The sequence below is a fragment of the Podarcis vaucheri genome, assembly GCF_965113315.1.
Source record: "Podarcis vaucheri genome assembly, chromosome: 1".
NCBI classification, from domain to species: Eukaryota; Metazoa; Chordata; class Lepidosauria; order Squamata; family Lacertidae; genus Podarcis; species Podarcis vaucheri.
In genome coordinates, this window is record NC_138759.1 from 13270993 (window position 1) to 13285712 (window position 14720).

Genomic DNA, 14720 nt, shown 5'->3' on the forward strand with positions numbered 1-14720 from the left:
TGTTTTTATTTTTACAATTTATTTTGTGGTTTTATATCTTGATTTCATTCTGCGAACTGCCCTGAGGACCACCCCCTCCCCCAGGTATAGGACGGTATAAAATCCAATAAATAAATTTATAATAAAAAGACGCCCGACAACCCAATGTGATACACACACACACACACACACACACAGAGAGAGAGGGGGGGGGATTGCACCCTATTCTGAGAGGCTTTCTGCATTTTTACAGAAACTGAAGAACACACACAAAAAGGGCTTCAATAATTCAATGCCTCAAAGGCCGCATCCCCTCAAATTTCACTTCCACTAAAAAAAAACACACCCCTGAAGGTTGGATCCAGAGACAGATGAGTGGGTGTTAGTTTGCATGATGGAGGTTTCTTGGCTCACTGTTGGAGAAATGTGTGGTGCAGCAATGGAGTGGAGAGGCGCTGCAGTGGGGTTGAAAAAATTGCGATAATTTGACAGGGCTACCTTGGTCTAGCAGAAATGCCTTTCGGTTTGCCCAATATATCACCGGATCTAGACCACTGTCCTAAAATTACACAAGTGATGGTCAGTTTAATACCTCCCCCAACATCCATGCCTTGATCTGAAGTGTAATTTTACAGCTGTGCATTACCTGACTCATTTTTTCTTTTTTGGATTGCGTTGCAAAATGCATTGTTTCAAGATCTTCCTTCCTGGCGAGCTTTCTTTTGAGGTTGAACTGTACTTTGTACGGCTCGGAATACTGCAGAATCTTGAGTGCATCTTCATATTTGATATTATCGAAAAAGATTGTGGCACTTAGAAGCTGATCGCCTGTGAAAAGAGGCAGCAGAAACTAATTGGGTGTCAAAAGATCGGGCTCGTTAATTAGATGCCTTGTTTATGCAAAGACATCTATCAACAACAGCAAACACCCCACCCACCCACCCGGGCCATAGCTGTCAACTTTTCTCTTTTCTTGCAAGGAATCCTATTCAGAATAAGGGAATTTCCCTTAAAAAAAGGGAAACGTTGACAGCTATGATGTGGCCATTTCTAAATCCGTTGAAAAGGAGCCTGTTGTGCCATTAAAAAACGCATATTCTACTGTCTTGATTCAACAACCTGCTCATGAAAATATTTACACAGAATATCTCCCAGAAATAAATGCTAGTATTGACATCTTGCAGTTGTTTTTTTACAGATTCTAAGCCCTCCAGCTACAGCTGGCTATCCGTCAAGATAATTTTAGATCACAGCCAATTGACTAAGACTGCAGTCCTATACCAGCTTGCCTGGGAGTAAGGCCTATTAAATTCAATAAGGCTTACTTCTAAGTAGACATTTATAGGATTGCACTGTAAGTAGGTTAGTCCCGGCTCTTCTACGGTTATTTGTTCAGCCATTTGTTTAAAAAAGAGAAAGCCCACTGTCTCCTCCTCTATAGATTGTCCAATGTGCTTTATAAAAAAAGTTTGCATAAATTTGACCAACATTTTAATTAACTTTTTAATTAGGTTAGTAATAATAATAATAATAATAATAATAATAATAATAATAATAATTTATTTATACCCCGCCCATCTGGCCAGGTTTCACTTTCATAGCTAATTTTACAAAAATAAATGTGACATAAGACTTTACTGTACCTTCTCTCAGACTGAATAACTTTGATGCTGGGGACTCTTTGAGCACTTGCTTCACAAATAATCCTTCGGTTCCTCCACCAGCCACACTAAATCCACTTGCACCAGATTCGACTTCCGTTTGTAAGGTAACCTCCATAGATTCCTAGTCGGACCAAAAAGTACATTATCAAAACTCATTTCTAATACTGTATGTTGAAGACTTCAAGCCATTCCTGTCATAACATGTAAACATCAGCTGAAGGGTGGTTGCATCGAAGGCGCACTTCTGCGCATTGTGTAGATTTACAAAAGCTTCTAGAATGTTCTAGCCCCTGAAAGGCTAAAAAGTTTCCTTATCCAGGTTTTAAACCAAAACAGAACACTAACTGCGCCTCAAGTCAGTAGTCTCTCATCCAGAGACAGTAGCACAACTATTGCAATGCTTTGAATATTATTAAATCCGGCTCCTTTTGAAAAACGAATGTTCAGTTAGGTGTACAACGGGTATATTCAATATCATTCTTCGCAGCTCCAGCCACCTGCATATCCAGTTTCGTTTCACAGGTGTGGCTGCTCTACAGCAAATTAATTGAACCCCAAGGTAACTTGGGTAAACAGTTTGATTGATTGTGAAAAATCTATGTGGAGATCTTCCCACACAATTTGGTGTCAGCGTGACATTATACTGAATAGTTGAAACCCTTGGCATCCAGAAAACAGCAGACTACACTGACAACTGTGGAACTGCTGGGCTTATTTGCACATACTCAGAGTCAACATAAAGGTTTTCTGGGTAGAGTGTTTTCCAGTTTCAGATGACTTCCAAGGGGGAAAGTGGCCATGTCTCTTCCCATCCCATTACAAGCAACACCAAAATAAACTAAGCAGAAAAGAAAACATTGTAGAATAAATAATGCAATTATTGGTTGCAGAATGCATCACTGTTTGGATGTCCTGGACATAGATATTTAATTATTATTCTTAGCATGGAGTACAACAGAGCTCTGGATATGTATACGTAGAATCTTCAGCGCTGTGACAAATGAGAATTTATGGGTGGCGACTTTGGTCTATCACAAGCTCCCTTGAAAGACGGGGGGTGGGGGGAGATTTCAGAAAGCCTATAGGCCGGTTCACACAGGCAGTGAGGCTTGAATGCATATCTCAGGCACACACCCACATGCGCCCACCCACATGCGTAGACCGAGTTGTGTGAGTGTGTACCTATCTGCAGGGATCTGTACATGCATATTTTCCAAACATACAACTTACACACACCCAAGACTTGCATGGACTGGCCCTCTGTGGCTTCGCAAACTGGAACCAGTTTGGGAAGTATTCTTTGGCAAGTAACAGTTAAAGCTTGTATTTGAAAATCTGTGGTTGCATTCCCTTCTAGGGACAGGTATCAATGAGAAGATCATTCAGTTTGAAGAGCTCCGAAACAATGCTCTTCTGTACAGAAGGGCGTACCTAGTGTTTATCAGACACCTTAAGCTCACCTGTGAATCACTCATTTTGATAGAAGAATCCCGTCTTTGTCTGTTCTCTATATCTTGCTGAAGCTGCAAACAGAGGTGTAATTTTTAAGTAAGCTAAAATGGATTTCCACAGATCATGCCAAACTTCTCACACATCTGTCATTATGTAGTCACTAGCTATTTTTCTGTGGTGGGAGTGGCATTGCACTTAACAATAGCTGGACAATTCATTTCAAGGGTTCTGAAACATGCGATAATCAGTTATCTGCACACAATTATCACCTCTCTCCAGACTTCAAAGGTATATATGTATGTGTGTGTACACACCCACACACAGGGAGCAGGAAAAAAACCTATTTACTCACATTTATATACTGCATTTCATTCAAGGATCATAGGGCGGTTTACAGTATAAAAACACTGTAAATAACATAATAGCACAGAAAACAATGTTTAGTTTAAAAAACCCTACATTGTTTAATTAGCCAAAGATTTGGGTGGGTGGAGAGGCACATGGTGCCTAAAGATATGCAATGAAGCTGTAATTAAGCAGTATATGAATTGTCCCCCCAAAAAAATAGCACATAAAATGCAAATAAACTATAGGGCCATTTTGTCACCAAGCAAATACACTTTTATTTGCTCAGATGTTCCAGCTGGCCATATATGCTTGGTTTCAATGGTTTTATCTAGGGCAGGGCCAAAGTACTCAGCCAAGTATTCGGCCAAGTGAGGGATGGCTTATCTTTATAATCATGGTGATTAAGGTCTCACTACCACCACTCTTTCCTTGCAGGGCTTAGCTGCCTTAATGGTCCATTGGCTTTCCCTCTAGAATTTGGGACAACACTATGTCATTTGCCTTTAACTTCAAAGGGCTAAGGAAGCCATTGTCTCGATGGTCCAAAAGAACTGAGAATTTGACACTAGCGAAACAGTGAAAGACAAAATCCCATTGTGTCACGTCTTGCCTTTTTGTTAAAATATTCATCTTCTATGCAATACTCATAAACAGGAGAGGATCCTTGTGGTCTTGGTCGTATGTTTTCAGTTGTCACTTCGTCGACCTGTAGGAGTGGAACAACAACAGAATTTAGCATAGAGTTGTAGAGTTGGAAAGGAACCCAATGCAGGAATCTCAACTGAAGCATCCATGACAGATGGCCATCCAACCTCTGCTTAAAACCCCCCAATGAAGGGAGGCAGTCTCAAGGGAGCCCCTTCCACCATCGACAGGTACCCCCTATTCAATATTACTTGATGAACAATGGACGCTGCCAATTTGAAGAGTTTAAATCAGGGCCAAGGATCTGGTGCATGATAGGTTTTTGTCTAGCCTGAATCCCTTCCTTCCCAGTCTCTGTTTCTCCTCCTAGCCTCTACCCCCAAGGTCACTCTATTGTTCCTCTGACAGCCCACTATGTTTTTGCAATGGGTGCTGAGGAAACGAGCCTCTTTCTTAGTGCCCAGCACAGAAGCCAGACATTTCCAGAGAAGAGGTGGCAAAAGAGAGAGCTTAAGGTATCCCTGCCCACTTTTGGCTGCAGCTCTGTCCACCCTTAGCTCTCTCCCTCCCCCGCATTTGCAACCTCCCCCCACTTTTCCTGATGGAATGTGGCTACTGGCTTAAAAAATGTTCCCCATCCCTAATTTAAGCAGAGGAAGCAGCAGAGGAAGGGAATCCTTTGAAATCAGTGCATCACCTTCCCCACAGCGAAATCTGACAAAACTAAAAAAAGAATTAGATGTGTATCTGTAAAGGAGTGGCAGTAAAACCAGGATCAAAGGTGGTATGCCTGTGAATGACATTTCCTGGGGGCAAACAGTGGGAGAGGCCATATGCCTTCATACCAGGGCTGTGAGTTTTTAAGAGTCATTTGCTTGGCCACTGACATAACGGTGGATTTTTCAGCTGATCCAGCAGGACTCTTCGGACATACCTAACTTCTTCTTTTCCCACAGCCAAAATTTTCAAATCAACTATGCAAACCATTATTTATTACATATAACTGGGGCTGCTGCCTCTGTTTGCCAACCTCACCTACCCACCAATCCCTTTGCCAACCCCCCACTTTCCTCCCACCACTCCTCCTTTACAACTGACAAAAACCCCCTTTATTTTACACCTCATACAATCCTGTGTCTATCCCTTCACAGCTCAACCCAAGCCCCTCACACTTTTAAACAGGTGTGCTGTATAATGCAGCGCAGGTAAGATCCCACCAGCTATCTTCATTTGCCCAGAGGCAAATATGCGCCATGGGCTTTAGCCCTGAGTATTTTTAAGTACAAAAAGGGACACGGGTGGCGCTGTGGGTTAAACCATAGAGCCTAGGACTTGCCGATCAGAAGGTTGGCGGTTCGAATCCCCGTGACGGGGAGAGCTTCCGTTGCTCTGTCCCTGCTCCTGCCAACCTAGCAGTTTGAAAGCACGTCAAAGTGCAAGTAGATAAATAGGTACCTCTCTGGCAGGAAGGTAAACGGCGTTTCCGTGCGCTGCTCTGGTTTGCCAAAAGCGGCTTAGTCATGCTGGCCACATGACCCGGAAGCTGTACACCGGCTCCCTCGGCCAATAAAGCGAGATGAGCGCTGCAACCCCAGAGTCGTCCGCGACTGGACCTAATGGTCAGGGGTCCCTTTACCTTTATTATTTTTAAGTACCAGGCAGTCATATCCCAATTTTTAGGTTTCTGCTCTGGGTTACATTTAATATGGACTGGAGACTTTCAAATAAAATTGCATATTCTATTCCAGTTCAGGGCGTAAAAGGGAGTCAGTATGGTTTGTGAATTAAACTCAGGCTTCAGTTTGACTTCTTGTTCTTTTTGGCTCCTGTCGTAAAGGAAAAGATGCTGAGAAATCTCAGTGGTGGCTGCAAAACTGTTTGGCGTTACTCACAGAGTCATCTTCTGCATCAGCCTCGCCGTCAGCCTCAGTGTCTTCTGGTCTGAGTTGTCTCCCCGAAGCTGGAATGATCAAACAAGCCATCAAACAATTGTCCCACCCACAGGAGTGAAAAACAAAGGCTATTAACCTCATAATAGATATGGAATTGAAATATGCCCCAAAACCAAAGCAACGTGGTCCTGATCCACCTGTGGGCACCATGGGCAACTACTCAAGTGTAATACCAGGTGGCCCTCATATACTTGTTGAATGCAACATGTGAACACTGCTTTCTGTCTGAACGGTGCCTGCTTTTTAAAATAAAATCATCATCGTCTTCTATTTATATCCTGCCCTCCCCGGCTGAAGTCGGGCTCAGGGCGGCTAACATCAGATATATAACATTGGTATAAAATCAATAATTAAATTACCTCCTAAAAACAGGTCAAAATCAAATTAAAGTCTAATTAGATGGCTTTCCGCAGGGTTAGGGTTGGGAACAGTAAGTGCTCAATTAAATTAAAAATTAAATGAACAATTTAAAAAAATGAAATTGAGAAATGTTGACTTTTCAGGTAGTTAACCCGTTCACACCTGGCCAGTCATAAACCCAAGATTGGACACTTCTGTGCTCCTGGGCAGCGTCAAGTGAGAACAGAGGAGAAAAATGACAGACCATCCCATCTGGAAGAGCTCACTTTAAATCCAGTTCCAGGGATTTACATCTCAAAGCAAACAGAGTCATTCGGGTCCACAGATAAGGATTTCTCTGAAGTGCAAAGCCTGGGAGAATTTAGAGGGTTATGTCAATTTGTTGTTTTTGTAAAAAATTCATTAAAAACTTAATTAAAAAACCCCTAACTGTTGTACATAAAATGATATAACATATATTTTTTAGATGCCCTTTTTGTGTTGAGATTCGTAGAGACACCATTGATCCTTTGCTGAAGAGGTTCACCAATATTTCAGACAAGTCTAAACTTAATTCTCTCCTCTTAGGCAAAGATCATAAGACAACCTGGCTGGTAGCCAGATTCTGCGCCCAAATTTGTAGGCACAGAACATCCTCTAGAATAAAATAGCTTAATAGGGAAATGCTGAAGTTGCCCTTTGGGGTGCCTCAGGGTCAATTTTTTATGGTAGCCCAAATCTCAGTTGTATGGGTGTATGTATATATCTCAATTTTAACTCATGAGCTATTGCTGCAATCTGCTCTAATTGTTACAGATAGGTAGCCGTGTTGGTCTGCCATAGTCAAAATAAAAAAATTCCTTCCAGTAGCACCTTAAAGACCAACTAAGTTAGTTCTTGGTATGAGCTTTCGTGTGCATGCACACTTCTTCAGATACTCTGATTGTGTATTTTATCTTTATGAACTTTATTGTGTTATGTTATGTGAGCTGGTCTTTGACCATAATAAATTATCTATCTACATAAAATGATATAAAACAATTATCAATGACATACAAATAAATTTAACAAAATAAAAACAAATCTATGTAACTAGTTTATATGTGCTCCTGAAAGGTTGGCTGAAACAAATGACTTCTTGCCGATAAACAGTCAACGCAAGGAATGAAGGCACATACAGCTTCCTGTATTGTACCAATGGTTTAGGTTGCTGCATTCTGGAAGACTCAAGGTATATACTTGTTGGAAAGTGAGAAAACAAATGGAAGGCACTGCCCATTCAGGGTTCTCTTGACTTGCTCTCTGAGAACCACTGACTGAAGCAAGCCTGCACACCTCGAGGAATGCAGCTGTCCAGCGTGGACATGTTGAACTTCTTTGCTGTTTCCCTGGGACTGCAAAATCAGGAGATTTGACACGGGTGGCACTGTGGGTTAAACCACAGAGCCTAGGGCTTGCCAATCAGAAGGTCGGCGGTTCGAATCCCTGCCACGGGGTGAGCTCCCGTTGCTCGGTCCCTGCTCCTGCCACCTAGCAGTTCGAAAGCACGTCAAAGTGCAAGTAGATAAATAGGTACCACTCCAGCAGGAAGGTAAACGGCATTTCTGTGTGCTGCTCTGGTTTGCCAGAAGTGGCTTTGTCATGCTGGCCACATGACCCGGAAGCTGTACACCGGCTTCCTCGGCCAATAAAGCGAGATGAGTACTGCAACCCCAGAGTCGACCACGACTGAACCTAATGGTCAGGGGTCCCTTTACCTTTATGCAAGACAGGGATGGGGAAGGTTAGGTCCATATGTCTCTCTATCTGTTCCTAGCCACAGCCCTGCTTTGAACCCTCCTTGAGCGATTTAGCTGTACTACTATAGGACCTTGATCTCTGATGATGCTTTTTGCTTTCCTGGATGAAGGGCAGAGAGGCATGTGAGTGAAGAAGAAACTAGCCTGCTGTCCAAAGGTGAAACTCACATTTGTTGCTCAGCCCCACTTTTCCGTCTGGCCCCTTCCACCAGCAGCATGTGGCCCCTGGGACGTTGCCCAGAACGGTTCCCTGTCTGCACCGTAGCTCAAGATACAAGGCTGGTGTGCTCTGGCTGGATCACAAATGGCATGGATTTGAGCTATTGATGAAACATCATGCTGGCTATCTACTCAGGGCCCAGCCATACTGTTGTTTAACGTGGATAGTAAGCTTCCTGACCTCTGGATTTTTTCATACTAGAGATACTATGAAAAGGCCAGGGTATGAGAAAATATGGATTGAGAAAGGGGCAAATGTGGGAAGGCAGTGATTTGGAGGAGAAAGTAATATGGTCAACAGAGAGCTGGGAATCTTACAATCCACATGAAATGAACGGTATGGATGAATCTGTGGCATTTTCTTCCTGGTGAGTGGCTTTGCAGGACTGAATATGAATTGGTTTTCTCCATCAGCTGTTCTGTTCTGTGACTATGCAGCCTCACACCACAAGGGGCTCAAAAACAGGCTTCCAGAAATCAGAACGAACCACACCACACATTGAGCATATCTCGCTTCTTTTCCTATATACAGAATTACACATAAAAACTCTCACTCTGGTTAGTCACTTTTCAATGCAGCCAACATTTCCAGAGTTTTCACTCCTTACATAAATCTCTGACAATTGATGCTTTGTGTCAACCTCCTTCTGAGAGGCATTGATGGAATTTGTGGCTGTAACTATTTCCAGTAGCCACTGGACTGCTTTCAAAACAAGGGAATAGTTTTGAAAGAAGTCTGTAGGCGTTAAGACAGACCAGAAGAACATTTAAATATCATAAGACTATCACACACACACGCACACACCCATACACACACACACACGCAGAGAGAGAGAGAGAGAGAGAGAGAGAGAGAGAAGACAAAAGAGGACGTGTGTATATGCAGTATTTAAATGTTATCTCTTATTTAGATTGGGGTTGGGCAACCTGTAGACCTCCAGATTTTTTATTTTGAACTACAAATCCTATAATCTCTGACCATTTACAATGTTTTCTGGGGCTGATGGGAACTGGAGTCCAACAACATCTGCAGGGCCACTTTGCAGAACTGAATGGCGAGCGAGATGTATGAATGTATATAATTGCTTTCTTTTTCCCAAGTGCATCATCTGGGATGCGCAATCTTTGGCTCTCTGTCGGCTAAATGGGCTGTCTCTGTGGTACGAAGAACACAAAAATAGTTTTCTCACTTGATGTCATCAACATCAATTTATTTCAATATCTTCTGCTTTCCCCAGTGTTCAGGGTCTTCAGCTCCAATTACAAATGGAAGTAGCAACCTAATGCTATATTAAAATAGCACAAAATGCAACATTTTCATGAGCTCTTAGATCTTCAGTTACCAAAGCAAACCGCAATGGACTTGCTTTCTGAAACTACAGTGTTCAAGACATACCATTTAGAACATGTGATTCAGCTTATGCTAAACCATAATAAAAGCATTTTATAGTCTGGCAGTGACTTCAATGACCACCTCTCCCCACCGATCATAACCTCAGGACCTTCTGTGTCCTTCCTCCATGACAGGTCCAGATGGTGACAATATAAGAACGAACACAAGATTTACCCACTACACAAGATTTACCCACTCTGGAAGAATGGCAGATGAAGATGATGGACTATATAGAATTGGCAGAAATGACTGGCAGAATCCGAGACCAAGGAGAAGAAATGGTGGAAGAAGACTGGAAGAAATTTAAAGACTATCTGCAGAAATACTGTAAAATTAATGAATGTTAAAATGATGTTGGACTGAAAATAAGTGGTTTTGGTATTAAGGCTAATAAGAATATGTAAATATAGATATATGGATGAAAATATATAGTTATAATAGGTTAAGAATATAGAGTAAAGATAAATGAAAGAGGGTAAGGATTTGCTGAAAGGACTTTGTAAACGGGAATACAAAAAGGGGAAGTGTGAGGAGGTCACGGAATTAAGCAAATGAATTTGAGGTATTGAAAAATTGATTATTTCTTTTTAAAGATATTTTTCCCTCTCCTTTTTCTATTTTTTCAACTACCTGGTTTTTTTGTATTTTGTATCACACTGTTTTTCTTTTTCTTCTTTTTTCTTTCTTTTTTCTTTTTAGGTCTCTTTTTTGGTAACTTCCTTGTTAGCTTTGGTTTTTTTTCTTTTTTTTCTTTTTTGTATGTGTAATTGTTGGTTTAACTACTTTTAATTTTTTAAAAACCTATGTTTAGTGTAAAATCTCAATAAATATTTAAAAAAAATAAAAACGAGTCTTTTTTGCAGTGGCTCGCCAGTTGTGGCATGCTCTCCCCAAGGAGGCTTGTCTGGCACCTTCATGATACATCTTTAGGAGCCAGACAAAAGCATTCCCCTTCAACCAGACCTTTGGCTGATTAACAGACTATGTCCTTTAAAATATGTTCATGGAAGGGATGGTGTAGTAATGGGTTTGTTTTGTTCTTGTTTTTATTATGTCCTTTGTGTTTTATTTTGTATTTTTTTATGCTGTGAACCTCCTTGAGATCTTTGGAAGAAGAGCGGTATACAAATTTAATATAAATACATAAATACTATTTAAATGGGGGGAAATTGATGTTCTGTGTTGGAAGTTGGAAGTCTATGGCCCTTTAGATGTTCTGGGCTCAAAATTCCATCAGCCTTGGCCAGTATAGCTAATGGTCAAGGATGGTTGGAACTGCAGTACGGAAACATCTGCTGGGTCACAGGTCACTTCCACTCCCCATTTGTGGAAGACGGGTGGGGTGTGGTGGTGGTGGTGGGGAAGCAGCACCGGTTTGTTTCTCCTTCCTCTCCCATTGGCAGGTATATGGCAACTTCTAATTGTGTTAAATCGAGGTGGGGCCACAATTGGTCTCCCAATCTCAAGGATGTTTAGACATGTGTGTGGAACCCGGATGAAACATCTAAGGCTGTGATCTTATGCCTGCCTTCCTACCTACTTGGGGGGAAAGTCCAATAAACTCCACAGGGCTTACTTGTGAGTAGGATTGTGCCCAATCTCAAGGATGTTTAGACATGTGTGTGGAACCCGGATGAAACATCTAAGGCTGCGATCTTATGCCTGCCTTCCTACCTACTTGGGGGGAAAGTCCAATAAACTCCACAGGGCTTACTTGTGAGTAGGATTGTGCCATAAGCAATTTCATGGGTACCCAAAAGAGCTTTGGCAAGTAAAGTTTCACAGAGGGGCTTCTGTGCATCCCTTAGCTGTTGCTCGATTTCACCAAAAGTGCAAATCAGCTTGACTTTGGAGGCTCAGTCACCATACAGCAGGCGTGGGGAACATTTGGCTTTCCAGATGTTACTGAGATGAGACTCCCATCATTGCCAACCATTGAGGGGATAGTCCAGAAACAACTGGAGGGCCAAGGTCCTCCCCCATCCTGTATAGATCACATTTTGCTATACAGTGGTACCTCAGGTTAAGTACTTAATTCGTTCCGGAGGTCCGTTCTTAAACTGAAACTGTTCTTAACCTGAAGCACCACTTTAGCTAATGGGGCCTCCTGCTGCTGCCGCGCTGCCGGAGCACGATTTCTGTTCCCATCCTGAAGCAAAGCTCTTAACCTGAAGCACTACTTCTGGGTAAGCGGAGTCTGTAACCTGAAGCGTATGTAACCTGAAGCATTTGTAACCCGAGGTACCACTGTATAGGTATCCCAAGGAACAGGGGTGTGGAACCTCAATCCCAGAACCAAATGTGATCTTCCATGCTCTCTATCTGGCCATTGGGACTCTCACACAGCCACACCTATTTCCAGGCCACATCTCTTCACTGGCCCCAATCCATGCCCTCTCAAACATTTTACTAGAATTTGTCTTTGAGCAATGATAATGCTTGGGCTGAGGATGGAGAAGTGTGTATGTGAGTAGAAACCTCTGAATTTTGTGTGGCTGAATCACAATCTACTGCACAAGGGATAGTCACATCCATTGTTCCACGCACTTTTACCTCTGGCCCCACAAAAAGAAGGGAAGGTGGACCCCAGGCTGAAAAAATACTCCCTCTCCTGTTTTAGAAACTGTGCAACTGTTGCTGGTAATTTGTTATTCAGAATTTGCTTCGCCTCTTTCCATCCTGCCACATTCCCAATGTATTAGCTGCACACTTGTGTCCATTGTTAACGGGGAAATGTCAAACAATTACTTATGACTGGATTTGTCCCATGAGGGAACTGATATCACACTTGGTCAAATGAAATCCTCACAAAAAAAGCGCTTTTTAAATGACTCATGGGTGTTCTGTTGAATGATCATTTCTATGCCAATGTATTCCATCTCTGAAGGCCAAACAAGAGATTGCTGGCTAATAAATATGCCAATTAGATGCAGTTGATCATCTTATTGCCTATCCTTTAGCATGGGTGTGGGTGGAGCCTTATTGTTTCGGGACGAACCCCGTGGACCATATTTAACAACCTGCCAATCACATGACAGCATTATGTCATCACAGGATTGAAAAGGGGACAGGGATGTGCACACCTGCCAAATGTGCAGTTTAAAGCCTTTTGCAAAAGTGCTGTTTGAAGCATCTGCCCCCTTCTCCTTTACATGAAAGATGTGTGTGGCTGTTTCAAACAGCACTTTTGAGAAGCGCTTTAAGACAGCCCTCGTGCTTCTGTTTCAGCTAGAGTCTAGTACAGGGGTGGAAGTGGGGCCTTTTCCTGCCCGACTAAAGTATCTCCTTGGGTGCAACCTTCAGGGGCGCCCACATGTGAATGGTGGGCATAGCCAAAACACAGTGGGAATTCCCAAAGGTAAAAATGTGGGATGAAACCAATGGGCTACCCTTGTGCAAGAGGCCACATTCCAACTACACGGAAGCCAGCGGTTTCTAAGTGCACACCCTCTTCATCCAAGCGAGCAAGAGGCACTGTTAAAGCTCAAGGACAGCTGGGTAGACACACTCAAAGGTCCCATCTGCCACAGCACATTTAAAGCAGCATCATGCCTCTTTAACCATTCAGGCCCTCCCCCAAAGAATCCTGGGAATTGTAGTCTCTGAGTGTTGTTAGAAGACCCCCTATTATGGCACAAGATTTTCATGGAACAGTGTTTATGAAAGCTTACGGCTTTGGTCTCCCTCCCACGTCCATTCCTCCCTGTCCTAAGAGGTGCCTTTTGTTTTAGACCAGACCAACAATTTGTTATTGGCCACGCTGAGAGGAACCCTGACAAGATCAGAGAAATCAGGCGGTTGGGGGAGTTATGTACTTCTGTAAGTTTAGAAGTTGTCACGAGTCTGTTGGTTTTATTGGTGATGTTTCTAGAGAAGAAACATCTAGCCTCTGTGTAAAAATCACCATAAATGGCATGACTGCTTGCAAAAAAACAAAACGAAAACCCTGACACTTGCTTGGCAATGAGAACCAGGCATTTAATAAGGAAGCTTGGAGACAAGGTATTTATGGGAATCATGAGTTTAGACAATTGGTAGAATCAGCCCTTTAATTTATAGAGAAAAGGAGCTACCAGAGTTCAAATCTGTCCTTGAATAGAAATAAAAGTCCTATTTGTCTGGAAAACTCTCTCTGGTGCTGTGTGTGTGTGTGTGTGTTCTCTGTAGTGACTCACTGCTGACAGAAGCACACTTTGCAATTGCTCATGAGCAGATGGAGTTGCAAGCTGACCTGGAAAAAATCACCTTGGCCAAGCCTTGTGACCCGCAGAAATTGAAAGAGGAAGCTTTGTATTGCATGGAGAGGTGCTTCCAGCTGCATCCCTCATGGCCTGCTTATTTAGGTGCTGATGGGTGGCGCTGTGGGTTAAACCACAGAGCCTAGGACTTGCCGACATAATGAACTTTTGCATGTTTTATGCATGAATATATACAGTTATATGCACACACTTTACCCTAGTACAGTGGTACCTCGGGTTACATATGCTTCAGGTTACAGACTCTGCTAACCCAGAAATAGTACGTCGGGTTAAGAACTTTGCTTCAGGATGAGAACAGAAATCACACAGCAGCGGTGCAGTGGCAGCGGGAGGCCCCATTAGCTAAAGTGGTGCTTCAGGTTAAGAACGGACCTCAAGAACGAATTAAGTTCTTAACCCGAGGTACCACTGTACAGTGGTACCTTGGTTTAAGAACAGCTTAGTTTATGAACAACTTGGATTAAAAACCCTGCAAACCTGGAAGTAGGTATTTTGGTTTGTGAACTTTGCCTTGGAAGCAGAACATGTTCTGCTTCCTGTCGAGTGTGTTCCATTTGTAAATTGAGTCCCCCGCTGCTATGGGAAAGCACACCTTGGTTTAAGAACGCTTTGGTTTAAGAATGGACTTCCGAAACGGATTAAGTTTGTAAACCAAGGTACCACTAAGTGCT

General features: G+C 42.6%; 1 protein-coding gene across 7 annotated transcripts in view; it reads right to left on the bottom strand.

Annotated features, from left to right (window-relative positions):
* AHNAK2 (AHNAK nucleoprotein 2) overlaps nt 1-14720 on the bottom strand; it is a 61490-nt gene that overhangs the window by 24241 nt on the left and 22529 nt on the right. For all 7 annotated transcript variants that reach the window (XM_082216344.1, XM_082216339.1, XM_082216338.1 and 4 more), the window contains exons 2-6: nt 5981-6048; nt 4054-4149; nt 3104-3166; nt 1623-1764; nt 626-807 (exon numbers count right to left, since the gene is read on the bottom strand). In XM_082216344.1, the coding sequence (XP_082072470.1) occupies nt 626-807; nt 1623-1764; nt 3104-3118 (339 nt within the window). In that variant the 5' untranslated portion in view covers nt 3119-3166; nt 4054-4149; nt 5981-6048. The remainder of the gene's footprint in view (nt 1-625; nt 808-1622; nt 1765-3103; nt 3167-4053; nt 4150-5980; nt 6049-14720) is intronic.